This window comes from Clinocottus analis, unplaced genomic scaffold (genome assembly GCF_023055335.1).
Source record: "Clinocottus analis isolate CAN_PGR_092001 unplaced genomic scaffold, fCliAna1.0.p SCAF_3, whole genome shotgun sequence".
NCBI lineage: Eukaryota > Metazoa > Chordata > Actinopteri > Perciformes > Cottidae > Clinocottus > Clinocottus analis.
In genome coordinates this window covers 15,498,924-15,524,944 of record NW_027176042.1, presented here as the reverse complement: position 1 = coordinate 15,524,944, position 26,021 = coordinate 15,498,924, and the positions used below count along the sequence as shown (strand labels likewise).

Genomic DNA, 26,021 nt, shown 5'->3' with positions numbered 1-26,021 from the left:
CAGTTATTCACAACTCACACAGTCATTAGACACATTTCCATATGTACAACTCACAATATGTTAAAAACTAAATCAAAGTCTTATAATTGTGTGACACGTTCTCAGCAGCTGCAGAATATCCTCACAGTCTTCAGTGCATTTTGAACAAGTCTCCAGTCATCATGGCCACAAATTCTGAAAGATAACCAAATTTACTGTAATGATGTATTTTATTTATTACTGTGTCACACATGTATTTAAATCAACATATATTTGAATATGCAAATGTATTTAGACATTTAATGACGTACATGTCACAGAAAACTATAACAATGTGAACTAAGGATCATATATTTTGTAGCTTTCCTAATCAACAACAGATCATCTCATTTTTAACATAAATGTACAGAGTTTACTGAATGCTATAGTGTTTAAATTTACACAACATATATTTGTAAAAACATAATAGATATATCTTGATTTCTTTTTGACCTGAAAATGATTTATTTATTTAGTGGTTATGGCCTGTAAGAGAAATATAGATTCAAACCTTCATAATTATTGGTTCTTTCCTCATCTTTATCTGCCTCCTTCATCATCCGCTCTGCCTCAATCTCATTAAGTGCATTCATTAGTACATATCTGGATGGAATATTAAACGTTAAGGGAAACAATAAAAACACATGATGACAAAATAATGTCAATACACTGAGTAAACACAAACAAGTGGACATCATTTTTTCAATCGTATTTGTTTTATCTGGATTTTAATTTGGGATCAAAACAAACAATAATTGACATTATGGAATAGATCAAGTTAAGAGTTAAAATAGAATGTACGTATTTCTTGGAAATGCGTATGCTTTGCTTTTCTATGACTTATGTTATTCTAACTTGATTGTGTTCCTGTCGATATATCCTTTGACGTCTTTGTTAAATACTTTAAAAGCAGCTTTGAGTTCAGCATCCTGGTTATTGGTTCTTTCGTGGTACAGTGCCATCAGACCAAGGAAGCTGTCATAGTTAAACATCCCTCCACCTAAAGAGTCACAAAAATAATCAGTTAAAAAATACAGTATATAGGTTTTTTAAAAATGGCAACATTGTTCTTTTCCGTTTTCAGTTCAAAGAGAGATAGGAGACATGAGGAGAAAGGTAATATATTGGAAATATTAAATTAAATGATGAAATGTGTCGGGTTAGCACAATTTAACTTAATTTGACATACAAGTTCAACTCTAAAGAAGCCTCCTCGTTAAATTAGCAGAAGGCAGAAAATCATGGTGCAGTGCTTGTAGTGTAGTGCAATGCTTTGCCGGAGATTTTTTATGTTTTAAATCTGCATAACTTTAATATGTGATTCAATTTCACAGTGATGGCAGTAAACTATTTGTCTATGTTAGGGAACTAATTATTTGGAGGAGGTTCTAAATTGAAGTTTTAATGTGTGAATTTTCATTGGAAAATATACATCATTAATATTTTAATTAAACAAACCTTTTCCAACTGCCCTATCGAGCACAATGTTAAATTTAACTCCAATACAACTCTGATCATATCTTGAGGTAATTGCTTGTGTGCGTGTGTGTGTGTGTGTGTGTGTGTGTGTGTGTGTGTGTGTGTGTGTGTGTGTGTGTGTGTGTGTGTGTGTGTGTGTGTGTGTGCGTGCTTGCGCGTGTGTGTGTGTGCGTGTGGTGCATTATGAGATCCAACAACAGTCTTTTTATGAACCCATTTTACACATATCACACATAGAGAAACACTGACACCTAGTGAGTCATTTTGTAACCTGCACTAAAAATATAAAGCGTGTATCAGAAATGTATTTTTTATACTGGCTTAAAAAGTTGTGCTATGAATCCTAAATCTATCAAAATGTACATTGAATTAAAACCCAAATTTGATCGCAAAGAGTAAAGTGATCTTATTGGAACAAGTGGCAAACATACATTTTATCTACATACCTATACTTATAATGGCCAGGTTAGTATTAAAGAGACAAATTTAGCACTTTAATTACTGATTTGGTTTTGGCTGAACTTTAGATAAAGCTTTAAATTCTTCACATCTAGTTACAGTTTAGAATACATACAAGGCATTGCTTAAAGGCTTTTAAAGGTGTAGCTCATGTAAACAGTACAATCTAACAATATAACACAATCAAATATATACTATGGTCTTAAATATAGAGTGGAATCTGCAGCTCTTTGACACTGTGTAACCAAAGTAATTAACATTATACTTTAAAAAAGGATATATGAAATTTAAAGTTCAAATGCTGTCACAAGTGTGTGTAATACCTCAATGAATAATGTAAGAGTGATGATATACATTTCCATTGTCTGGGTTCATACTCACCATCTTTGTCCACTTCTTTGGCCATGTGGCTGAGCTCTCGCTTTGTAGGATTGATCCCTATTAAACTCATCAGCCTCTCGAGCTCCTGTGTCTTCACATCTCCATTTCCCTCTTAGTCAAACATCTCAAAAACTCCTTTGTACTCTGTGATCTGCTTTTGTGTTAATTTGCTGGCCTGTAGGAGAAAATGTGAATTATTGAGGAAGTTGCAACGTTTGATATTATCAGTTAACGAGAGTTAAGAGGAACACAGATCAGCACAGCATAGCACATTACTTGATGTTATATAGTAGAATAAATAGTTTTGTCTGTGAAGTTAGTTCCTTCGTTGAGGTTCTCGCCATTTCTCTGATAGTCCTAACAAAGCTGAGGATGAACACTGTGGCAACAGTTTTCGTAGAATAAGAAGATGTCTTGGCCTCATCAAAACTACACTTGTAATGCTCTTTCCTCAGAGTTGAGAGGACCACGCTTCAAGGCCTTTTATGGCTGGACTTGCTCATCATCCATGAGGAACATTTGGTTACTCAAATAACAAATGGTAAACAGCATTATAATACTGTAATATAAAATATTGGACGATAACTGGTTAGATAAACTTGTAATTTGTTCAAAGATAGTTATAGTTTTGTACACTCCACACTTTTGAACCACAAAGGAGGTTTTGTTAGACAAAACTATGGATCAGAAGATGAAATTAGTCTCCTTCTGATATATATAACTCACTAGAAAAAAAATTAACACTGTTGTTATAATATATATCATAATGTTTATAAACCAGCAAAGCCATAAGGAAACATGTTTTTATGCAATGATCCAGGTCTCAGGCATTGGATGTCATGGAGCTCCAGACAGTCACAGGTAGCTACAGAACAGAGAGAAGGCAGAGGTAAGGACTGACGAGGGATATCAAGGATAGATGGAAGGTGATTGGCAGATGGAAGTGAAGGATGAGTGAATCGAGAAAACTGATACTGACGTGAGAGTATTGTTAACAGGCAGTGGGCTGGACAGCTGATTAGAGATGTCTCTAGTCTAAGACGTGACCCTAGTTAATTTGTTCACTTCATTTACTCAACATGTATTCTAATTTCAAAGAAAATGCATTAATTCAACCCATCACTCAATTGAAAACAATTGGAAGTAGCCTATGCACTATACAGTATATGATTCCAAGATAATTCATATACAGCGTGTATGGTATGTGGTAAACTGTGAACTGATAATATAAATCCTTCAATTCTGTAGATATTCTTCATATTCTTCATGTTTATTAAAGTTCAGGTTAGCGAGGTCAGTATAACATGCAGCTGTAGTTGTGTCTGTGAAATGTCCGGTTCTCAAGGGAAGTTAGTCCTTGCAAACTTCAACACCCACACCTGTTTATCAGTATATTGACATTAGGAAAGCAGACCGGCCGTTGCACGTCCCAGCCTTGTGAGAAAAGATGAGGACACGATTCTCCTCCTCTTAGACAGGTAAGAGCCAATTAAATGTTACTGTGCTTGTGATGTGTTGATGACGTAAAACCGTGCATTTGGGTTGTTTTTGGACGGTCAACCTGTGTGTTGACTGGACGATTCCTTGCTTTTGCAACTGCAGTGCTTGTTACTTTACTAGTGGTCAATTAGTAAATAAAATACAAAAACGAGAGAAGTTGTCAAACTAAACTCTTCTGGAGGCTACACCAGGCATCCAATAATTGATACACGCTAGCGACACATTTCATTCTTTTGTCTTTAACATTCTACTTAATATCTTAATTATAGGACCATTATTTTCTGTAATGACGGTTTTGTGTGACTGAGTGGTATTGTTGCAAAACATATTATGTAAATAGTGGTATTGTCTCTCTTGTAAAAGAGATGTTAATCTCAATGAAACTTCCAGCACAAACACAACTGAAAGAAAATTATTTAACAACAGCACATAGACCATTTATGATCGTTTTGTGATGTTTCAGGTGAATGGATGTATGTTTAACTGTGACAGCTTCCACAAATTACACCACAAAACGACCAATAACAATTTAGTTTGGTGTTAAAGTGTCTATTGTGCGTAGCTTATTCTAAATATATCTATGTACCCGTGCACGACAAGATAACACAACATTTCCTTACTGACTATGGCCAGATCATGTCGTTGACAGTGCTATTATTAGAGCCCTGTTGAAATCATACCACTTCCTACTTCAGGACTCAAGTTGTGGACCGACTAACTGACTCAGCCTAACATTTAAGAGGGGGCTGAAAGAAAACAAACGAACACCATGTTTTCGTTAGCTCTGATTAAACTATCAAAGTAATCAAAGTAATCGATAGTGTCCAATTGTAGATAAAACACCAATCGAACGTCCTCTCCCCATCACTGCTGCAGCGTGGGGTTTCCCAGCGCTGACTGCAGGGTTACCGCGCCCATCTCCCCATCACGTCGTTCGATGGCCGGACGAGAGTGTAACTAGGGAAAAGGCAGATGTTAAGCCTGGCAAACTGGGGACAGTAAGGCTGTCTTGTTGAATGAGGTATAGTGACTTTAAAGATTAGCCTTTTAGTCTGCCTGGGCAGCGTCTTTGGTACGAGGGTGGTGGGTGTGATTTCTCCCCCCACCCCTTCTCTCCCTCCCTCCTGCCCGCCCCTCTCCGGTTGGTTGACTGAGGTTGTCAAGCTCCCTAGCCGTAGCCAGCGTTCGGGAAGGGCTGCTCCTCGGAAAACTAACGCTAGCTGGCTAGCTCGTACTAAGCTAGCGTTGTGGTGTTCGTTGATGCGTGGATCGGAGGTACTGCTTTCCAGTCAATGCCAAAACGCAAAACCACACGCAAATTGAAATCAGGTAAGGTGAACTAAAGCGACGATAATTTCGCCTTCACACCTCTCGCAGTAACTTTAAACGTTAATACCGTTTGTGGGTGAATTGTGGAGGAGAACGGTCCGGGGGTGGGGTGGCGATACATGGTTAGCCCACGTTCACTTTCGTGAGCAAATACTAGCGGGTTCACGAGTGTGCAGCGGTGGATCCCGACGCTCGGTCTTTGTGCTAGATTAACAGATTGCCATTAAAACGTATCTCAACATTACTGCTTTCTGCAGCAAGTCACTTGAGCTAACTAACGCTCTGTTCATGTTGACCAAAGCTCCTGCCTGGTAACGTCAATGTTGGCCGGTGTCGGTTGTGGCCCTGTAGAGGTGCTTCTTGGCCTAAAATACAGTACTTTAAAAGAACTGTGTAGTTGATGCTCAAAACGTATTGGAAGACAACTGAAGTGATAATGTTGGCACCTTACGTTGCACAGTTGGCTGAAGTGTTACTTTGAGGCGTTCTGCGAAAGGTTAACATACATTTAAGGATGTCGCTGTCGGTAGATGGTGACACATTGGGTTGGGCTGGAACAATAAACGTCCCGTAAACAAATTAACAACAAATATTGGTTATTTCAAATGGCAGAGCCGCCAGCATTACTAATTAACGTAAAATGGCACACTATACATAACGCTGCATCAGCTGAATGTTATTAACCCGAGTTATTGTCGCCGCGTTAACACCCTTTTTTTCTCTTTTTTTTTTTTTTTTACCTCAAGTAATAAGTTAGCATATTGCTGCCTTCCTGCAACGGACGGCTGCGCTGGTGCAACGCCTTTAACTTAGGTCAGTAATGTTATTTATTTATGTTTTCATCATCAATTGACTAATTTGCAGTTACGCAGCGGGGGATAATATATGGCCATCGTTACTACTTACTTGTTAAATCACCCGCATCTGGTTTAGCATTTGTTGCTTACTGAAGTCAAACAGGCCATTGCCGCCCGACCTTGCAGTTTTTACAGGCTAAGGTCCATTTAAAGATTAGAGAACCAAATAATTATACTTATAGGTGGTAATCAAATCAACTGTGCATTGTAAGGTTTAACGAGATTGCTAGTATGTGACTAAGTGGATTTCTGGAGGCCACGCAACCACCGAGTTTCTCGGTTTGCCCACTATATATTGGCTTAAAAGCTAACTCCTTAGCACTCCCTGCAATTGCGGAAGAGCAGCCGAGTCTAGCGGTGGTTATGTTTTTTTTTTTGCATTAGATGCTATGAGCTTTGATTTTTCTGTCAGGAAATTCAGCTTTCGTTTAATCGACTTTGCTTGTATTCCGGACATTGTTAAATCACACGCGTCGTAAATAAAGAGACGGTACATTTATTTCTTCAAAAGTAGCTCTTTCCTGCCTGCAGGCCTACACTTTCAAGCCTGCTAGCAAGCTAACTAGCGTACAGCCGTCTGCAAGATGGCGTTTAGCTGCATCTTCTCAGATTTCCATCAGTTTAAGTCATGTTATCATTACACTGTGCAGCGTTTAGTAACTGTGGAAATTAAATTTAGACAGAGTTAGATACTAATAGTCGTATCCTTTCTGTTTTGTCACATTATAGTGCCGTTTTTTTTCTCGTGAAATATGTGTAGAGCCTTATGTGTAGAGTCTCAGTAGCGCAGGCCTCTAAACATATTAGTAACAAAATGACTAAAAGGGCTATCCAAATCCAATGCAAACTAGCTGACTGTTGTAGGCAAATCACAGAACTGCACACAGTGGCTAAGTCAACTATCGGCACAGAGCACACATTGTTGGGTAAACTTGTGCACAGACATCATTTAGAAAATATGCATGTAAGGTATGTTGATCAATTGCTTTGTACTCATAGCTATCGGTCTTAATGCATTGTCTTAACATTACTTTTAAGTGTGCCTATTGGTAAATATTTTTGCAAATGATATACACGTATGTACACAGCTTCGTTGGAAATGCAACTTCTTAGTTTATAAATGCAAGAGTGGTACTAACTATACAGTAGCTGGTCACACTGGACAACTGAAAGCGAGGGATTGTACTAGGTTTGTGATTTCACTGGCAGTGTTAAAATCCAGGCACTTTCTTTTAAGCATGTTGTGTGTAAAAGAATTAAGATTATACTCATCCTTTTATGATTGGGAAAAAATATTTCTCATGCCTGGAGCGGCTTTGGCAGCTGTTTATGTGAGTGGACATGGATAGGATTAGACTCATTGACGGAGGATTTTAGCTTTTAGGATTATGTAGTTGCTCAGTGATATTGCTGGTTATAGCTTTTTTTTATGATCCAGCTTTAGACCTGTGAAACCTTGCATTATCATCGTCTTAACAGTACAGATAAGCAGACCTTTGAGAACAAATAAACCACTGGAAATATAAACTAGCAGAAATATAGACTGTGGAATAAGGGACCTGAGAACAGCTAGTGAGCTACAACTCCAAGTTGTTTGCCACTGCTCATTGTTTATCATGCAGTCAGCTGACCCTGATCAGGCGCTTGGAAAGGAGAAGTGATGAGGGAGAGGAACTCCTTAACTGTAAGCATCCACAGAGGTCAATGGGAAATAATATTTCTGATTGTGGAATATTTCAAACTTGGGCCTATAACATCACTCTAGGCTGTCCCACTTTTGGATTTAACATATCAGTTTTGTGGATTGGTATACAAAGGGTAAAGAATAAAATTGAATTGGCTCTAGTAATTATTTGATTGAGAACAAAGTGTGAATTCAACATATCTCTAAAGTCAATGCATTTAATTAATAGCCAATTTGAGGAGATCACCATTAGTAGTGAGTAGCCTTAAATTTGATTAATCAGAACTGCATTTGAACGCTAAGAAATTATGTCAGTGTTGAATGAAAATTGAAAGAAATGTAGATGTTGTCTTTGTCTGTTATTTAAATACACAATTATACTGTACAGACAAGAACATTCTGCATAACTGAATCAACAGCAAAATAAAAATTCAAATTTAGAATATTTTAAAACAATAACTTAAGAGGTTTTCACAGTGAGTATGGCATGATGCTGTCCCCTGATGATACTGCATAATAATTATATTCCATGACACATTTATTAATAGATTAATGAGTGTAAGAGGATAACTGTAAAAAGGTCAACCAATCAGAGGACCTATAGGCTAACTGTAAGGTAGTGAAGATGTTCAGTCTTGTTCTGGAACCTCCAGTGACATAGGTCTGTTGACTGATATACACCAGGTAAGGTAACTGGGAGTGCAAGGTTGGTCTAAGTTAATGGTGCATAGCTGTTTGCAAACTGCGATAAATATTAATTAGATTGTAGTTTTACAACAATGTAATATAGCACTTTGAGCTGCTTCCTGCACTATGCAAACATCTGCTTTGTTGTTGTTGTTTTTCATAATACATGGTGGCAGTACATGTCTCATAGGAGACAGCTTGCACAGACAGTAGTTTGTATAAGTGATGAGAAACTATGTACTTAAAAGATGTGGTTTCTGGGTTGTAAACTCCCAATGTCATTTAAAGTATCTCCAGAAAGTTGCCTTTTGGAAGTTCTTTTTAAGTTTAACTTAACCAAAAATCTGTATTGTTTTTACTTCTGATCACAATTTGATAGCTAGTTTTCTAAGTATGGTCAAGATATACCCTTTTTGTCATACACAAACTCGCACATATATAAAGCATATATTTACAATTTTTTTTGTTGTTGAATGTTTGTTGGATCTGAGCAGAAAGTTATCTATTACTGCAATAATTAGAAATACTATATTCATGTGGTTGTATTGCAAAACAGTGTTTTATTGCTTCAAATACGTAAACTTGGACTTTGCATGTATCATTAAACAGACGGGCTGTACAATGTGTGCTACATTAATTGACATAGCAAATGCTCATTTATAATGTAAGTAAAATTAGAATTGTGGACTAATTTTCTTGTTCTTTCTCATTATCTGAAAATACAGTTTACGTTTAAGTGTTGTTAGGGTGTCTTTTAAGTTTTTACTCTATCATAGTCGATGTAAATGAAGTTGGTGTCTTGTACGGGTTTATGTGCATTATTATGTCATTATGGCTGGAGGATTTATTGTGATTTGCTTTAGATTTCCTAAAATAATTATCAATGAATGGACCTGAAATATTGTATTTCTTTGCTTTGATAAGAGATTGGATGTAGTGCAAGGTATTATTATACTATATTATACATGCCTTTGTGTTTAAATGTTATTGTTTTAGATGAACTTTGAGACAATCTCGAGGCTCTGTGTTGATATAAGTGGCTTATTGATCACTTGGTTAAAATTATATCCAAAGGATTGAGGTCAACAGGATAATGACTGCTTTTCGGATCATTGGAAAGTCATGCCTTAACGAGATTTGTCTGGCAATTTAAATTGTGTTGTCAGGATTATGTTGGTGACATTGAGGTAGGAACGTAAGGTTGAATTGTTACCTGTATGTTTCAAATATGATGTACTAGTACGTTGAAGTCCGTTAAAGTTTTAGTTAACTGGCTGAAAGTCCTTTTCTACCATTACCTTCTGCTCTTGAGATATTTTTTCAGGCCCTCTTTGCTTACGGAAAATATGATGTAATTATATTTTGCCAAAGATTTGGGCAAACAGCGAAGATTTATGCAAATAATTAAAGTGTTTCTCTTTCCTCTTTTTTAGATCAGCAAGTGCCCCGGTAATTGGAGAAAGGTAATTGAAAAAGCAGAATAAAATGAGTGAACTGGACCAGTTACGCCAAGAGGCAGAGCAGCTCAAAAACCAGATCAGAGTGAGTAACAGGTTTTCTTAAAAACTTTTTGTTATATGCTATACCTTCATTTATTGTTCAAAATACCATTTACAAATCAAGTAGGAGTTAAGCTTATACAACAAGAATAGATGTGAGAAATCCGACCCTAAAGATTTAAGTTTTTCTTTTTTCCAGGATGCCAGGAAAGCATGTGCAGATGCCTCATTATCACAGGTAACTATGAAGATTCTGATATTTGTCTTTGGTTAATTTCAGACCAAATGTTTTTTAACCTGAGTACTTTTTGTTTTGCAGATCACAGGTAATATTGACCCCGTTGGCCGAATCCAGATGCGTACAAGACGAACGCTGCGGGGTCATTTGGCTAAAATCTATGCCATGCATTGGGGAACAGATTCCAGGTAAATTATCTGCCAGAATTTTACCTGTGATTTAAAAGGAAGTTTTGTTTGTGTTGGTGTTCTTTTCTTGCTTTTCAAATGTTGATCAAAGTAAAAAGTATTTGTAATTTTACAATGTTTTTCAGCTGTGTGGCAGACATCTTTTTTTCCCTCTGTTTTGGGCTTATGATTCTAGATACAAATAGTTTTGTGTGATAACTCTGATTGTTTGTTTTAGTGGTGTAAATATTGTTTTTTAAATTTTTGTAGGCTCCTGGTCAGTGCCTCTCAAGATGGCAAACTCATTATTTGGGATAGCTATACCACAAATAAGGTAAGTTGTGTTTTATGTTGATCTGACAGGGATAAATAAAGTAATGGTTGAATCTTCAAAGCAATAATGTTGGTTGTTTGGACTTGGAGATAAAGTCATGCAAATACAGTAATAGCTGCTGCACTTTTAAAACTTGAGGCAGTTGCAGGAAAAGAAGATGCAGATGAATGATCTGATAATATTTCATATTGTTCCTGCTACACTATATTTTAGAACATGTACCTATTAGTATGTAGCCCATGAGGTTCTACTAGAAGGAGGGAAGCTAACTGTGCCCATGCCAAATTCATTTTGAATACATTTAAAAGGGTTGCAGATCAGCTGAGAGAAAAGCATTTGTGGCCTCTGCCCTGGGGCTGGGGTGCAGTGAGTGGGATGGGTGGATGTGGTGCACAGTTTGTGTATCTAATAAGCAATTTGGCCGTACATTTTGAATTGTAGAATTATGCTGTGTTAAGTTCTACTATATTGAAGAAGCTTTTTTGGTGAAACAAAAAAAACATTGATATTGAGTTTCGTGCAGTGACCATTAAATCCAACTAGGAGTTAAAAGATTAAAAAGTCATTCTTCTGTATCGTATAACCTACAGAGATGATTGCAGGTCAGACTAAGGTTAGCATTGTATATGGGATACCTTAATGTCTGTAGGTGCAGAAATGGAAACACTGCTAGTTTCAGCCTTTTAAAAAAAAAAAATAAGGCCGCCACATTATGCTATCTGAGTGGCAATAAGTAGCGGCATATTGATTGATACATACTTTCATGTTTCCCACAAAATGTTATTATGATTTTGGGCTGTATGCACACAAGCAGGGAGAGTCCAAAAAATTAGTTCAGCATTAAAATTAGTAATGGAAGATTTTTACATAAACGGATTATAATGACATCCTGGTGTTTCCATTGTGCGTAAATGGTGTCAAAAGTTATTGTAATGAAAACTACTTCAACCAATATCGCTAACTTAAAAAATACTTTAAAAAGACGACACTTAAAAAACTAACTTAAAAAATACTTTAAGTTACCGGGCTGGTAAATGTAGTGACTGTAAAATGGGGTTTTGAAGTAAATTAACGTATTTGTGTGTGTTGTCACATTTGTTGTAGGTTCATGCCATCCCACTTCGATCTTCCTGGGTCATGACCTGTGCATATGCACCTTCAGGAAATTATGTGGCCTGTGGTGGCTTAGACAACATCTGCTCCATTTACAACCTGAAAACACGCGAGGGAAATGTACGCGTGAGCCGTGAGCTCGCTGGACATACAGGTATATGATCTACTTTGACAGCTATTTTTCTACTGCTAGTTATGTATCTGACATAAAATTCTATATTAATGACTCTTATTGATTCTTTGAATATCAGGATACCTGTCCTGTTGTCGCTTTCTTGATGACAACCAGATTGTTACAAGCTCTGGAGACACCACTTGGTAAGTGAAAGTGTTGCCTATGTTAAGTTTCTTGATGGATGTTGCAAACATATTAAACGGGTATCTTCATTGTGTATTTCAATTTATAGTGCACTTTGGGACATTGAGACTGGCCAGCAGACAACCACATTTGCTGGACACACAGGTGATGTCATGAGCCTGTCATTGGCCCCTGACTCACGGTTATTCGTCTCTGGTGCTTGTGATGCCTCTGCTAAACTCTGGGATGTTCGAGAGGGCATGTGCAGACAGACATTCACTGGACATGAGTCTGACATCAATGCCATCTGTGTAAGTTGTTTAAAAAAATCTACTTCATGGGATTGTTTTTTTTTTATATCAATGTACTTTTTGTTTTTGTGTATTCCTTTCTTGTGCAATAATTATCTCTCTTTTGGAATCTTTAGTTCTTCCCTAATGGCAATGCCTTTGCCACGGGCTCAGATGATGCCACCTGCAGGCTTTTTGATCTGCGTGCTGATCAGGAATTAATGATCTACTCTCATGACAATATCATATGTGGAATCACCTCCGTTGCATTCTCAAAGAGTGGCCGTCTTCTTCTGGCGGGATATGATGACTTCAACTGTAATGTGTGGGACACGCTAAAAGCTGACCGTGCTGGTAAGCGTTGAAGCATGTTCTCAAAAAGTCGCCCTATTTTTGTAACACAGAGAAACATGTTACAAAAATGTGCTTGGGTCAATAACTACTTGCGATAAGATGTACTTGCTTGTCTTGTAGACTAAGTTACAATTTTTGTACTTGTCTAGGTGTGTTGGCTGGACATGACAACCGCGTTAGCTGCCTGGGAGTTACTGATGATGGCATGGCAGTTGCGACAGGATCCTGGGACAGTTTTCTGAAGATCTGGAATTGAAGCCTGAAGGTTATTTTTTTATTATTATTATTGTTTCATACGTTTGTTAATGAAACTATTCTATGAAGTACTGGTCCAAAACCTGTAGGTGCACATCTGTTGAAGCCACATCTTTTGCTTGGCTGGAGATACTTCTTTTTTTTTCCTTACAGGTTTGAGTGCGTTGTGGGTTCAATCAAATATATTTCTGATTCTTTGTCTTTTACTGGCCTACATAATTCAGACACCTGTTGGCTTTAAAAGGATCTTGGATTCTTTTAATATTTCTATTAATATATAATGGACGTTTCAGCCACTTGCACTAAGAACAAACACATTCTTGGAACCCAACAGCTATCAGTCTGACAATAATTTAGCTTTTGTCAGCCAGGGCCAATATTTCAGGTGTACGGTGTAGCCAGCGGATATCCGCATAACGGATCCGGATCATCACTTATTCTATGCGCAGATGGATGTCTAAACCAGTTTACACTAAATCATTGTCAGGCGACAACTGCTGGGTAGCATTTCAGCCGATGCTTGCAGTAGATATGGTAGTAGCTGGTTACATTTACTCCCCTACACATTTTAGTAAATAGTTTTGTCGGTGGTGTATATGCAGCATACCTTTTTACTCTTAACTGAGTTAAAAACATGACTTTTTACTCTGTTGTGTTTGGGTACATCATCATTCACGTTACTTTTATCTTCATACATTTATGATCCGTTAAGGGGAAGGTGACTAGCTAGACCCAGGTCTGCTAGGACTGTTACCTTAGCGCAACCACACCCCATGTGACTGTTAAAAGCAGCATGGCTGAAGTTCCAGGTGGAGGAAAGTTAATGTTATGGCTTTGAAATAGCTCTAGCAGTTAAAATGTACAGACACCTTAACAGCAGGCAGTGCAGGGGGCTCCGGCTGTGTGCTGAATTCAGAACATCAGAGAATTGTGCTGAATGTCTGTTGCCTTGAAGCTGATCCGTGTAATAACATTTTCACAATATCATCTATTTCTAGCCCTGCTTTGTCATAATAAATATTCAAGCTAAAGGTATAGGAGTCGAATGTACGCAACTAATCATGCTCATTGGTGTGGCCTGATGAAGAGAAACAGAAACATAGAGACTAAATTATTAACCCTCCAAAAAAGGAAACTGCTTTTATTTCTCGTGAACACATATGTGTCTCAACCACAGATGGTCTTCCTCAGGTCAAAGTGAAGAATTGAATTGACTGTATTTTACAGACAATTAATGATAAAACATCATATATCTTAATAAACCTAAATGAGTTGTATGACATGGGACATTTTTAGAAAGCTGGGGACTGATTTTTCCACTTATCTGGTCTTATTGTCGTCATGTGATTGGAGAGCTCCAATCTCTCCAATCACACTTTTTATATTTAAGTTTTGACATAACAGACACAGTATAAAATTATCATGCACACGATTTGCTAATTTATTTCCCAAATTATAATATAATGGAAGAATAAAAGCAAATGTGATTTTCTAAAAGTATTCTACTTGGGTACTGTTTTGCAAAGTAACAGTACTTTTACTTGAATACAGTTTGGGTGCTCTACCCACCTCTGGCGTCCCTCTTTTGCTCTCAACTCGGACTGTTTACCTGCATGCAATCAAAGCCCTTTCAGACGTGCTGGTCAATCGATCTTGAAGTACAAACGGAAACCAGAATGCTTCCAATACCAACATCTCCAAACAGGCCAAAAACTGTAAAAAAACAACTGAAAAACTGTTCTGCAGCTGGTTGCAGATGTACCTATAATGAACACAGGCTGCCTGGTTTATGTCAATCTGTATTTTTAGATAGCTCTTTATTTAGAGCTTTGCTCATTAGGTCTTCAATTTACAGACGGTTAAATTTCATTTATTTGTGTTTCCCAGATGTTCTTTTAACTTCAAAGTTGACTGGAAGACCATTACAACTTCAGAATGTTCACAGCATCTTCTTCAACACTGTTTAAACTGACTTGGACACCACAAAAACGAAGGGAAACCAATGCCTTTCCTACACAAAGAAGAGCACAAATGTTTATCACCTAGTTAAGAAAGGATCTCCTGTGGTATCAAATCAGAAACTTGTGCATTCCTTCTTGGACCATTTTATGTTACCTTGAAAGAGAAAACACTATCATCCCATGCAAATGTGTGCGTCTTGAAAGCAAATGTTGGAGTGTAATTGTACAAATTATTTAACTTTTTTTTTCCTCTCTTTTTTTTTAAGAATTCTATTCTGATGGTTTGTTCTTGATGGCTTTCTTTTTGTCATATTTCTTTAGTGGTTTTAGATATGTTTTGAATTACAGCTTGTCTTTCTAATCCAATTAAATCATATAAGACAGATGACCGAAAACATGCAGCAAGTAATGCAGGTAAAAGCTTGGATCATATTACACGAGCAGCTTTCAAAATGTCCATTATGTATTTATATACTAGCTGTTTTTGTTTCATCACAGCCTTTTGCACATGAAGAAGCTTTGCCTCTCAACTAATACTATGTTAACTAACCAAGCACATGCTATAAGTTATGAATGCTCATTCCAGTACAAAAGGAGTTATTACGAGTAACTTATCCAGTTAACCCCCTTAATTCTTGTACATGCCTTTGACTTTGGGTGGTAAGGGGTGGGATAGCAAGGTAGGTGCTGAGATAATTGGGGCATGGCTGGATTTTATTATATGGATGGGGGATTGTGTTTAGTATCCACTTTGAGTGAAACACCTCACCTGACTAAATAGACACTTTCTTTGCTTGGGACTGCAGTTGCAACTCTGTGAATGAAATGTACAAATCAATGTCTGAAAATAATGGTCGGATTTAAGTTGAGACATTTAATTTTGTCTGCCATTGGGTTAATTTAGATGTGCATGCTGTAGACTTGCTTTCAATGGTGCAAAATCCTAGAACTGTTTTTTTTTTTTGTTTTTTTTTCTGAAAAGGAGAGTAACCTATTGATTGAACATAACTGAAGCCAATTTCTTTTTGGCTCAAATTCTGCATACATAATATACTAGTACTGGTAATGCTATGCACCAGGGTGCGCAAGAATGGAGACAGACTTAATATTGACTGCATACTAAGTGTAAATTATGCTTACCAGTTCTATTGATGCCAACTTTTGTAATAATTATAACAATCATTGTAAGAATTCTATCCTTGACAAGTCCTTTTCTCTCCTCCAAATCTTCACTCTCAATGGAACAAAAACGTCCTCTCAAACTGTCCATACTTAAACTTTTGTACATTTTTGTTTTCTTTTTTTTCTTGGTCTTAAATTGAAAATCAGAGCATCTGAATGACAACATTTCACTGTATACAGAAGCACTTTTGTTAAAGTTGTGACATATTTTCACTTTTCTTTTTTTCTGCAATGATGTACAATAAATGTGATGTATTTGTGTGTGGCCACAAGTGAAAATGCAATTCAACTGAGATGGATTCCCTTTTCTCTTTTCATTAATATTATAGAGCTCTGCACCCTTATGTACCTTTTCACTTTTTGTATTTCATTTCAGTCTGTTGGTGTTACACGGTGAGCTGGATGCAAGATAGATACTGTACTAAATTGTACTGTTATTGATTGAAAAATGTAATAAAAAGCTGTTTGAGATTTCTGTGTTGAGTTGAATCTATGAACTGCTATTGATTGAAATGATACATTTTATTTGTATAGCACTTGAAAATATGGTTAAATCAGAAACAATAAAAGCAATAACAATATAACGTAAACAAAAGATTAGATAACGGTAAGAAACAAAACAAAAACGTAACATGTGCCAAGGCAGATGTCTCAATATTGTTCTGTGAGGGCAATTTATTTTATCATCGTTGAAAAAAATGCTTTTCCCTGTATCATAGAAATGCTACAAAACGCATCACAAAGCTGTGGTTATCATTCCTGAAAAAAAGGTGATATAATGGAGTGTTTTAAATTTAAGGTAAATCTTTCCGATCAAAATTTTTAATTGAGACATTTGGCAATATTCTGTTAGACTTAACTTAATTCGTCTTTCTTTAAAAAAAATAGTTTACACAAAAGTGCAGAAAAAAAACCCACTGGAAGTGATGTTGGTTTAATTACTTTGATTTAATTCACATTTCGACTAATGGCACCTTGATATCGGCCCTATTTTATAAAGCAATATAAAAAACTATATTATAAAACTAGAGCCGAGAAGATTTTAAATACAATGTTGTCCTAGGTGAAAATTTACAAATGTATTAGTTACTTTTGAAAGTAATATCTTGGTATGTTAGCAGTGTCACATTTATTAAAACACTATCTAAATTTGGACTGCACGGTGGTGTAGTGGCTAGCACTAACTCCTCACAGCAAGAGGGGCCCGGATTCAGATACTGGTCTGTCAGTCCTGTGTGGAGTTTGCATGTTCTCCAGCGTGGGTTCTCTCCAGGTTCTCCAGCGTCCTCCCACCGTCCAAATACATGCAGTTTAGGTTTATTGGACTCTAATATGCCCGTAGGTGTGAATGTGAGCGTGAATGGTTGTCTGTCTCTATGCCTGCCCTGCGATGGACTGGCGACTTGTCCAGGGTGTACCCTGTCTTCACTCATTGATCAGCTCCAAGGCCCCAGGGAAAACAGGATAAGCGGTTCGGTTCGGATAATGGAAGGACTTTATATAATACTAAAGGTGCTGTGCACTGTATACAAAAAAGAAATGTTTATTTCACGTTTTTGCCCAAAAGTTATTACAGATCTAACTGAAACGTGACTTATGTCTCAAAATGATTTAATTAATGAGAATAATATTTGACCAATTATAGCCCAACCAGTCTTTTAGTTGGAATACTAAAGGGCCATTACAACTTTATACACTTACCAAAAAAATGCAACTGTCCAATGACCCGTGTTATATAATTATTTGCACATCTTTTCCCAGGAAAACGCTGGAGAACCAGCTAAAGAACCACAGACGAGTTTTAAGATGTTCATGTATATGTTCATTATATGAAGTGGAAATCGTAATAGGAAAAATGATTGGTATTTTATGGTACAGAATTATGATATTTTTAGAATTTGGAATGCTAATCTAGACTATGATTTATTCGATCACATTTATATACACACACGCGCGCACGCACACACACAAACACACGCACGCACACGCACGCACACACACACACACACACACACACACACGTATAGTACGCCCCTTTGGCCTATTGCAATCGCCATCTTCCCATCTGTGCTACGACATAAAACACGGAAGCTAATGGATGTACTCAATCTGGCCTACCCTACTCCCTTACGTGGAGTGGGGTCCCAAATAAAGTTACATATCATCAAGCCAATTAATTGAGTTGTTGTACCTTCGATACAAATAACAAGCACATTAATAATTGTAGTTTTGCTTTCACAAAATCATATATATATATCTTTTTTTTCTTACTTTACTATAATAACGACACACTGCTAATACTAACACCCCTATTAAATGAAATCGTCCAGCGTCGTGACGTAGTTCCTTTTTCGCTTGGTTTAAGCCATTTTGGTAGGCCGTACATGGTGGTTTCATATTTCTCCTCGTGGAACAAAAAAAAATACTGCCTGCTGCATTTCTAACTGTGCATTTGAGACGAGAGACGCGTTTTGTTGAAGTTGGACCACTCTACCAGCCACACGAGCAGTGCGAGGACATCGTTTGTTTGGATTAGTTCGCGTGGGAATGTACGCAGTTTTTATTACGCGCCACAGTTAAACGACACTTGTCCAACGCTGCCGACTCAGATTCCCGTGGTCCCGTCGAACAAAGGAACGGGGAGGCCGATGCTCGCTCGTGAGCGCGATCGGAACGACTCGTATTTGTGAAAAACTTGAGGTTTAACACATCCTTAAGTCTTTTTTTTTTGTTCTAATATTTTAACTTGAGCCGTCCTTTCCTAAAATATAACGAACCGATTAACTTCGGCGGCTCCCGTTAGCCGTTATTGTGGACAACTGGGTTAGCCGAGCTGTTGACTGCTAACCTTAGCATTATCTTGTTTTGTTACCTAAGCGAAAAGTTTTCTATTTCGGGGCAAACATGGCGGAGGTGTATATTCGAGTGGCAGAGGAGGAAAACGAGGAACCCATGGAGATACCGTCCGAGGACGACGGCACTGTTCTGCTTTCAACCGTGGCAGCTCAGTTTCCAGGGGCGTGTGGCCTACGCTTCAGGAGCCCCGTGTCTCAGTGCATGCGAGGAGTGCGTCTTGTGGAAGGGATCCTGCACGCGCCGGAGAACGGATGGGGGAACGTGGTGTACGTTGTGAACTATCCAAAAGGTAGATACCACTATATTACCTAGTTTGTCTTTACGTGATACTTTACCCGAATAGGCATGTGAGGGTATTTATAATTCATGATGTAGCTTCAGCGCACTGAAAATAGATGACAATGACGTGACATGTGGCTTGTTCACGCCCACAAACTTGCTCTTTGAGATGCTAAATCTATTCACAACAGAGCAAAACGAGGTTAACGTTTTGTATTTGCGATGTTGGTCATCTGTTCAGGCTAATCTTGCAAGAAGTGCTAACGTGACATGTTTGATTTAAACTAGTGGATCCAGTTGACTTTCTTGTTGATCTACTTCTGGCAAATATATGGATGCGTTGTAAAAGTATTAGAAATTCCCATCGAGTATATATAATGCTATAGTAGCGACGTTGTCTAAAATAACCAAGTTAAACTTAGGTTTTTCTTTTTTTTTTTGTTGTATACATAAACTTGGGATTAGTTTTAAAGTAGTTTATTGGAGGGGTTGTCTATGTTATGTGTACCCAATAAACTATGTGCAGCTGTAAGTTCGAGCAACTGTATAATTTAAAATCCATTACATGAAAGACATGCATGTTATGTTGTATTTGGCGGACAGGTTAAAACGCCAAGTAGTCCTCTGTGTTGATAACATTTCAGACAACAAAAGGAAAATGGAAGAAATTGACGCATCGTCTGCTGTGAAAATGAAGAGGGGGGACATGAAGACATCTGACCTGATCGTACTGGGCCTTCCTTGGAAAACGAGTGAGCAGGACCTGAAAGACTACTTTAGCACTTTTGGAGAAGTCATCATGGTCCAGGTATAACATAACTATAGGAATAAAATACACATTGCTTTGGGTTGTATGTGGTGACAACTGCTCTTCATGGCTCAATGTGTGTTATTTTCTCAGGTAAAACGAGATGCCAAAACTGGAAACTCCAAAGGATTTGGCTTTGTGAGATTCACAGAGTATGAGTCGCAAGAAAAGGTGGTCTCCCAGCGGCATATGATTGACGGGAGATGGTGTGACTGCAAGCTCCCTAACTCAAAGGTACATTTAATAAAGTCCATGTTATTCCTACATATTATGGCGATTTGGACTGTTAACATTATTGCTTCTATAAGCTGTAGTATTGATTTGTTTCTCTTTTTTTGTTCACAGCAAGGTCCAGATGAGCCTTTGAGGAGCCGGAAAGTGTTTGTAGGCCGTTGCACAGAAGACATGACCACTGACGACCTACGGCAGTTCTTTATGCAGTATGGTGAAGTCACAGATGTCTTCATCCCAAAGCCATTTCGGGCTTTTGCCTTTGTCACATTTGCAGATGATCAGGTAGACTGTTCAATGTGTAGAAAGTCCTTCCTGTTGTAGTGGTATCGTTGCCCAGATGACCTGATTCATTTTTTTTCCCCCTCCTCTCATAGGTTGCCCAGTCTCTTTGTGGCGAGGACCTAATTATCAAAGGTGTCAGTGTTCACATCTCAAATGCTGAGCCCAAACATGGCAATAGGCAGTTTGAACGTACAACACGGTTTGGGAATGGTTTTGGAGCTCAAGCATTTGGTGGTGGTGGTGGTGGTAGCAGCCGTAGTGGGTTAGGGAGCAGCACTAACAGTAGTCTGGCTAATTTTGGTTCCTTCAATCTGAACCCTGCTATGATGGCAGCTGCTCAGGCTGCCCTGCAGAGTAGTTGGGGGATGATGGGTATGCTGGCTAGCCAGCAGCAGACTGGCAGCACCCCAGGCAGCACCTCCAGTGGAACAAGTTCTAGTAGGGACCAGAGTCAGTCTTTCAGTACAGGCAACAGCAACTACGGCACCAGCTCAGCAAGTCTTGGTTGGGGAACAGGGTCAAACTCTGCAACCAGCGGTAGTGGGTTTAGTTCAGGTTTTGGGTCCAGTATGGAGTCAAAGTCATCCGGGTGGGGTATGTAAGTTATAATATTTGTATGGTAAGTATTGTGACAAAGATGAGTCTTTTCAAAAATGTATTTCTGGTGTTGATGAATATCTGAAAACTTAACACTTTTGTGGAAGATGTTTTGTACATTTGGAAAAACCGCTAAAGATTTAATTTAGAAGTTGAAGTGAATCGTTTACCAGGATGTTTGACTAAAGTGCTATTTCTGATGTCTCATTTGTTTGTATCCATTTCAACTGGATTCTCTAATGCATGTATTGTTATAATGTGATAACCATTTTGAAAATGCATGAATGTTTGTGGTTCACCATTATCCGGCTTTGTCATCAACTTATAAGGCAATCTTGCATTGGACAGAATCTGGTTGAAACCTAAATGTTTTTTAAGTGCAACTTTATTTACAGTCAAGTTCTGTGGAAAAGCCTTCATTGAAATCTCTTCTGCAGTTCACCTCTCTTCCATTTTCCTGTGAGGAAGCTCCTCTTTGGCAGCATTCTTGGGGTGATATCGGTATCATTCTCCCTCTTCCCACCTGTAAATGCAATGCCATCAAAGAACGGCTTCACTCCGCATGTTCTGAGAGACGGTGGGTGTTTTCACTTTTATCCACTTTTAAATGGAAAGAACTGCGCAACTGACATTTTAAGAACTGAGTGCGATTGAGGATGGCTTGTGACGAAGAGTGAAGAGTGAAGCGATGAGTGAGCGAACGGAGAGACGCGTGAAACGGACTGGTTGTGCAGTGAAAGAGCCCAATTTGACTGCTTTTTGAATGTGTGAGTGGAAGCTGCAGATGCTACAAGCACCTCCCCTAACATGGACATTCTTTAAGTAGTACTTCAAGATTTTTTTTTTTAATCTACAAGTTTTTCCTTACTTTTTATTAAGTATGTCGATCAAAGCAGAAATATCAAATTGTAGTGGAATGTTGTGATGAATATTTGTATTGCTTATATTATCTGATTTGAATGCTGTATGGTGTGTGCTTTCATGTTCCTGATCTGTGTGTACTTGATGTGGATGACACCTGCTGAAGACTCTGGGGGACGCGAGTGATAGTGTGAGAACGTGGAGTGGTGTGTCTAATGGTTCCCAGTAGTTCTTGTGTTGTTTGTGAGGTGTTTAAAAACATGTCAAATGAAGGGAGTTCTATAATAAAGTTCATTTGAATAGATACTTAGTTGATATTAATTGGGTCAATTTGTCAAATAAAAAAACATCTAATTCGATTCACATATCTAGGGACCTTGGGCTCTGCTGGTCGAGGTCTCCGTTTGAACCCTGACTGAAGTCTGTTCTGAAGGAAGAAGATGGAAGTACCAACACTTTCAGTGTGTGGCCTTCTCAGACATGACATGGTAGTACCTGTCTTTTTGCTGCTTTTTGATAGCTTGTTAGAGTTAATTATCCCTTTTTTGATTATCCACAGCTACATCTAAGTTGAGGGAAGTTCGGGGGGGTTCTTTGTATGTCGATGAGCTCGGCAATGTGTTTTTTTTTTTGTCTTAAATTTGGCTTGAGTAATAAAACTGCCACATTGCTGAGCTTTGTAATAAGTAAATTTTGGATGACCGTATGCACTTAGTGCTGCTTTACTAGCTACACCTGTACAATCTATTACAAATCAATACAACAATCCTGTCATTTCTACATTTAGGGAGTTTAAAATGTTTCCTTTTTTTTCAGATTGTGACAAATGTGTAAATTCAATCATGTTTAACACTGAAGTCGTATATGGTACTGTACTATATTATGTTGGGATGTTTCTAATTTTTGTTCTCCCTGTTTACATATGAGGGGCAGAATATTAGAGACAACTGAATATACTGCAGACCAGTACAACAGCAACACTATGGAGGTTATAGGTTAAAGTATCAACATAAAAATAAATTAAAGAAATCAGAAAAGTAGACTGTGTGATGGATTTATTGGATTGCATTTGATTATACAGGTGTGCCTAATAAAGTGGACACAGAGTTTGCCCGACTGGCTACATTTGAGATTTCCTAAAATGTAGAATATGTAGATCATTTGTGGAGTTTTGAAAAACAAGGCAGGTATATCATTCAGCAGAGTTTGTGTAGTTGACAAGAAAAGCTTAATTTATACTTTTTATTCCAATCATACATCATTGTATGTCATACTAGTGTCGATACGCTACGATAGGATATCACATCAACAGGACCCACGAATAACCAGTCAGAAGTTATTTCCTCAATCTTCAGAAAGTGTACACAACACATTGTGCGGAATCCTTGAATGTTGAAATGCACAATTAACATAAAATAACGACTATGGCACCTTTGACACTTGGCTTATTGTCATGCATTAGTCAGCTTTAATGTTTATTTGAATGTTGGGCACACGTGAGACACTGCAGGTCCGTCTCGTCTTTATTCTCTGCTCTCCTCCGTGTCTCTGCTCTTCCTCTTCCCAGTATTCTTCTTTTTCAAATTCCTCTGCTCCTGGTTCAGTTCTTCACTTTTATTGTGTATGTAGACAGACTGAAATAAATAAAAGACAAATTAAACATTAAGTTTGCTGTCTATTGTAGAATTAAATCTGCATTTGTAGGCTGAAATGTGTTTCAGTGGCTGACATTGACTGGTTAACTGAAATCTTTTTGATTTGGTGGCTCATGAAGTAAAGACAAAGTGTTGTGTAATTTCTTTCTGATGACAGCGTCGAAATAACTCACCAGAGCAGTACTACGACGGGCTATGAGCTTTACGTCGTCTGAAGACACCGTGCTTCTTTTAGCATGTCTGAAATCAGAGACAAATGTGTAAATTGGATGTATTATCCAACACGTTGATTATACTAGTCCTCTGAGCTTAAACTAAAACAAATTAACAAAAGACCTCACCAGGTATTTTATAAATTAAAAGACGGCACATGGGTGACTCACCTGTCGATATGTAACAAACATACAGATTCTCACCTTGCAAAAGCTTCCAGGTCTTTAGCAAATATATCTGAAAGAAGTGATCAGATGATGAGTTTAAATTCACTTGTGGCAATTATCCCATATAGTTATGACTGTTAATGGTATTTTGTTCATCTTTATATTTTTACATACATAAAAGTGTACTTTTATAGTATGTCATTTTTACACTAATTTCTCAGTACTCTTCACATGGTCAACACGGCAGCAGTTTATGTGGAGCTGGAAGCTGGATAACTAAAATTAACAGCAAAATAAATCATATTTTATTTTTGGGCCGGAACAAAACTCTTACTAAAGTTTAGTTTCACATTTCACATATCTGTTAACAGCCAGACACACAGAGGAAGCAGAGTGGACATGAGATGGAGAAGAGTATGTTATGTGTTATGAGAGTACCTAATTAGGCTAAAGATAATAAATAAGCTGTGGCCAAATGCAGAAGACAAGGTTGTGTAGCACTGCTCTCTATCTACCGTACATCTAATATCAATAACCGAAGCAGCTATCTCATACATGTGTTGTACACACTTTAGTGCTACTTTACTGGGATATTTGTTTTACTTTTTTGCAGTTATTCCAAAATGCACAAACAAAACATTGTATTATTCTGTAGGATTTCTGATTTATTGATGTAACATTCTGAAGGATCACATGATATTAAATGTAATGTGATCATGTTAGTCCTTATGGTGATTCCTCTGAGTAATTATGTTTTATTACCATTTTGAGGGGATTTTTGGCTTAAGACAGAAATACATCAGAGAGCTGACAGCAATTGAGTTGAGACAGATGACCTGCAGTCCTGGCTGGACTCAAACCCAGACAGCACCAAGATACCTCAGTATTATTTTTGGTTGATACAATTTAAGAGTAATAGTAGATTGAGTTTAATGATGAGACATCTATTGGTGTTTTGGTTGCATTAGGGCCACCTGGGTATGAGATTTAATGAATACACCGTTCCCAGCCCCAACATAAAACTAATGCTGCATATTATAACAAGATACTGTAAGTCTCTGATTTAATACAATTGTGTAAAATGCCATTCTGAATAATGAGTACTTCTACTTTCAGAGATATTATTTTTTAGCACAAAATGTTGAAATACATAAATACTGCATTATATTATGCATTTTGATATTTTAGTACACAGAGATTTTGAAACCTTGGCTTTGTTGGACAGATAACAGAACAACGTTTGTTTAACTGAACAAAAAAAAACAGCAAAACAGATTACAGAATAGTAACACTACACAAGGATGACTATGAGGTTTGACATATATATATATATATATATATATATATATATATATATATATATATATATATATATATATATATATATATATATATATATATATATATATACACACACACATTTCTAGTATCCTTTGACCAATATCACTGGAGTATCCCTGCTGACACCAAACCCACCACATTGTCTGAACGTCGTCTCGGCTATCGCTGCGACGACTTGTCGGCTGAGCTCTCTCCGGTGCTCCTCTCCAATCCTCTGACACATGCGACCCACAGCATAATGGACTGCTGCCTTCAACCTCTGACAGCACAACAATTAACCAGATAACAGTAAATGAATGGAGATGCATTAGCTAGCTGTCTGCCAAAAATATATGTCGCGAGCTAATATCAGCCAAACGTAACGTTACACGTTCAACAGCGCTCTCACCTGCCGAGCCTCGTCTCGGTCATCGGACATTTTCTTTCAATCACAGCGGCTTTAATTGATAAAGACAGTTGGGATGATTCTCGCAGGATTAATGTGTTACAGAAGAAACAAGACGCGGTTTGCGAACACATATTTCAAGTGAAAATCAAAAACTCGCGGCAGTTCACATCAACAACTTCCGATTTATTGCAATGTTTAATATACAGCACCATGGTGCGGTGCGGAGGAGGTACTGCAACGTGGATACGTTTAATC

General features: G+C 37.7%; 4 protein-coding genes across 8 annotated transcripts; 2 read left to right on the top strand and 2 right to left on the bottom strand.

Moving 5' to 3' along the window:
- Nucleotides 1-130: 130 nt before the first annotated feature.
- Nucleotides 131-5,287, bottom strand: LOC137796075 (calglandulin-like). Its single transcript, XM_068593725.1, is given in 7 exon segments — nucleotides 131-174; nucleotides 530-621; nucleotides 874-1,018; nucleotides 2,338-2,512; nucleotides 4,690-4,764; nucleotides 4,767-4,826; nucleotides 5,234-5,287. Coding segments are annotated over 7 exon segments (645 nt in total).
- Nucleotides 4,756-16,554, top strand: gnb1b (guanine nucleotide binding protein (G protein), beta polypeptide 1b). Of its 3 annotated transcripts, XM_068593935.1 has the most exons (12): nucleotides 4,913-5,166; nucleotides 5,913-5,979; nucleotides 9,828-9,936; nucleotides 10,093-10,131; nucleotides 10,213-10,319; nucleotides 10,569-10,632; nucleotides 11,737-11,899; nucleotides 11,997-12,063; nucleotides 12,153-12,354; nucleotides 12,471-12,687; nucleotides 12,837-12,952; nucleotides 14,830-16,554. In XM_068593935.1, exons 3-11 carry the CDS (start codon nucleotides 9,880-9,882, stop codon nucleotides 12,941-12,943), a joined length of 1,023 nt encoding a protein of 340 aa, XP_068450036.1. In that variant the 5' UTR covers nucleotides 4,913-5,166; nucleotides 5,913-5,979; nucleotides 9,828-9,879; the 3' UTR covers nucleotides 12,944-12,952; nucleotides 14,830-16,554. The 3 variants fall into 3 exon arrangements, with proteins under 3 accessions (XP_068450037.1, XP_068450036.1, XP_068450035.1); XM_068593936.1 differs by lacking the exons at nucleotides 4,913-5,166; nucleotides 5,913-5,979 and adding an exon at nucleotides 4,756-4,858; XM_068593934.1 differs by lacking the exon at nucleotides 5,913-5,979 and having other exon boundaries at nucleotides 4,914-5,166.
- Nucleotides 16,555-18,455: 1,901 nt separating this feature from the next.
- On the top strand, nucleotides 18,456-23,994 carry tardbpb (TAR DNA binding protein b). 3 transcript variants are annotated; one of them, XR_011078591.1, is made up of 6 exons: nucleotides 18,456-19,230; nucleotides 19,841-20,028; nucleotides 20,122-20,262; nucleotides 20,374-20,544; nucleotides 20,637-21,718; nucleotides 22,375-23,994. XR_011078591.1 is itself a non-coding variant. In XM_068594432.1 (5 exons), exons 1-5 carry the CDS (start codon nucleotides 18,990-18,992, stop codon nucleotides 21,144-21,146), a joined length of 1,227 nt encoding a protein of 408 aa, XP_068450533.1. In that variant the 5' UTR covers nucleotides 18,456-18,989; the 3' UTR covers nucleotides 21,147-22,306. The 3 variants fall into 3 exon arrangements, 2 of the variants coding, with proteins under 2 accessions (XP_068450533.1, XP_068450532.1); XM_068594432.1 differs by lacking the exon at nucleotides 22,375-23,994 and having other exon boundaries at nucleotides 19,865-20,028; nucleotides 20,637-22,306; XM_068594431.1 differs by lacking the exon at nucleotides 22,375-23,994 and having other exon boundaries at nucleotides 20,637-22,306.
- On the bottom strand, nucleotides 23,041-25,934 carry cenps (centromere protein S). Its single transcript, XM_068594435.1, has 5 exons — nucleotides 25,767-25,934; nucleotides 25,514-25,637; nucleotides 24,074-24,107; nucleotides 23,831-23,897; nucleotides 23,041-23,636 (listed from the first exon to the last, which is right to left on the bottom strand). Exons 1-5 carry the CDS (start codon nucleotides 25,794-25,796, stop codon nucleotides 23,526-23,528), a joined length of 366 nt encoding a protein of 121 aa, XP_068450536.1. The 5' UTR covers nucleotides 25,797-25,934; the 3' UTR covers nucleotides 23,041-23,525.
- Between the last annotated feature and the right edge of the window lie 87 nt (nucleotides 25,935-26,021).

Bases quoted from the DNA above. Each gene is read 5' to 3' on its own strand.
- gnb1b (XM_068593936.1), top strand. From the start codon at position 9,880: ATGAGTGAACTGGACCAGTTACGCCAAGAGGCAGAGCAGCTCAAAAAC. The intron at 10,320-10,568 runs GTAAATTATCTG...AAATTTTTGTAG, and splicing joins CATTGGGGAACAGATTCCAG to GCTCCTGGTCAGTGCCTCTC. The intron at 10,633-11,736 runs GTAAGTTGTGTT...CATTTGTTGTAG, and splicing joins ATAGCTATACCACAAATAAG to GTTCATGCCATCCCACTTCG.
- tardbpb (XM_068594431.1), top strand. From the start codon at position 18,990: ATGGCGGAGGTGTATATTCGAGTGGCAGAGGAGGAAAACGAGGAACCC. The intron at 19,231-19,840 runs GTAGATACCACT...AACGCCAAGTAG, and splicing joins CGTTGTGAACTATCCAAAAG to TCCTCTGTGTTGATAACATT. The intron at 20,263-20,373 runs GTACATTTAATA...TTTTGTTCACAG, and splicing joins GCAAGCTCCCTAACTCAAAG to CAAGGTCCAGATGAGCCTTT.
- cenps (XM_068594435.1), bottom strand. From the start codon at position 25,796: ATGTCCGATGACCGAGACGAGGCTCGGCAG. The intron at 25,638-25,766 runs GTGAGAGCGCTG...TTGTGCTGTCAG, and splicing joins ACCGAGACGAGGCTCGGCAG to AGGTTGAAGGCAGCAGTCCA. The intron at 24,108-25,513 runs GTGGGTTTGGTG...CACTTCTTTCAG, and splicing joins GACGACGTTCAGACAATGTG to ATATATTTGCTAAAGACCTG.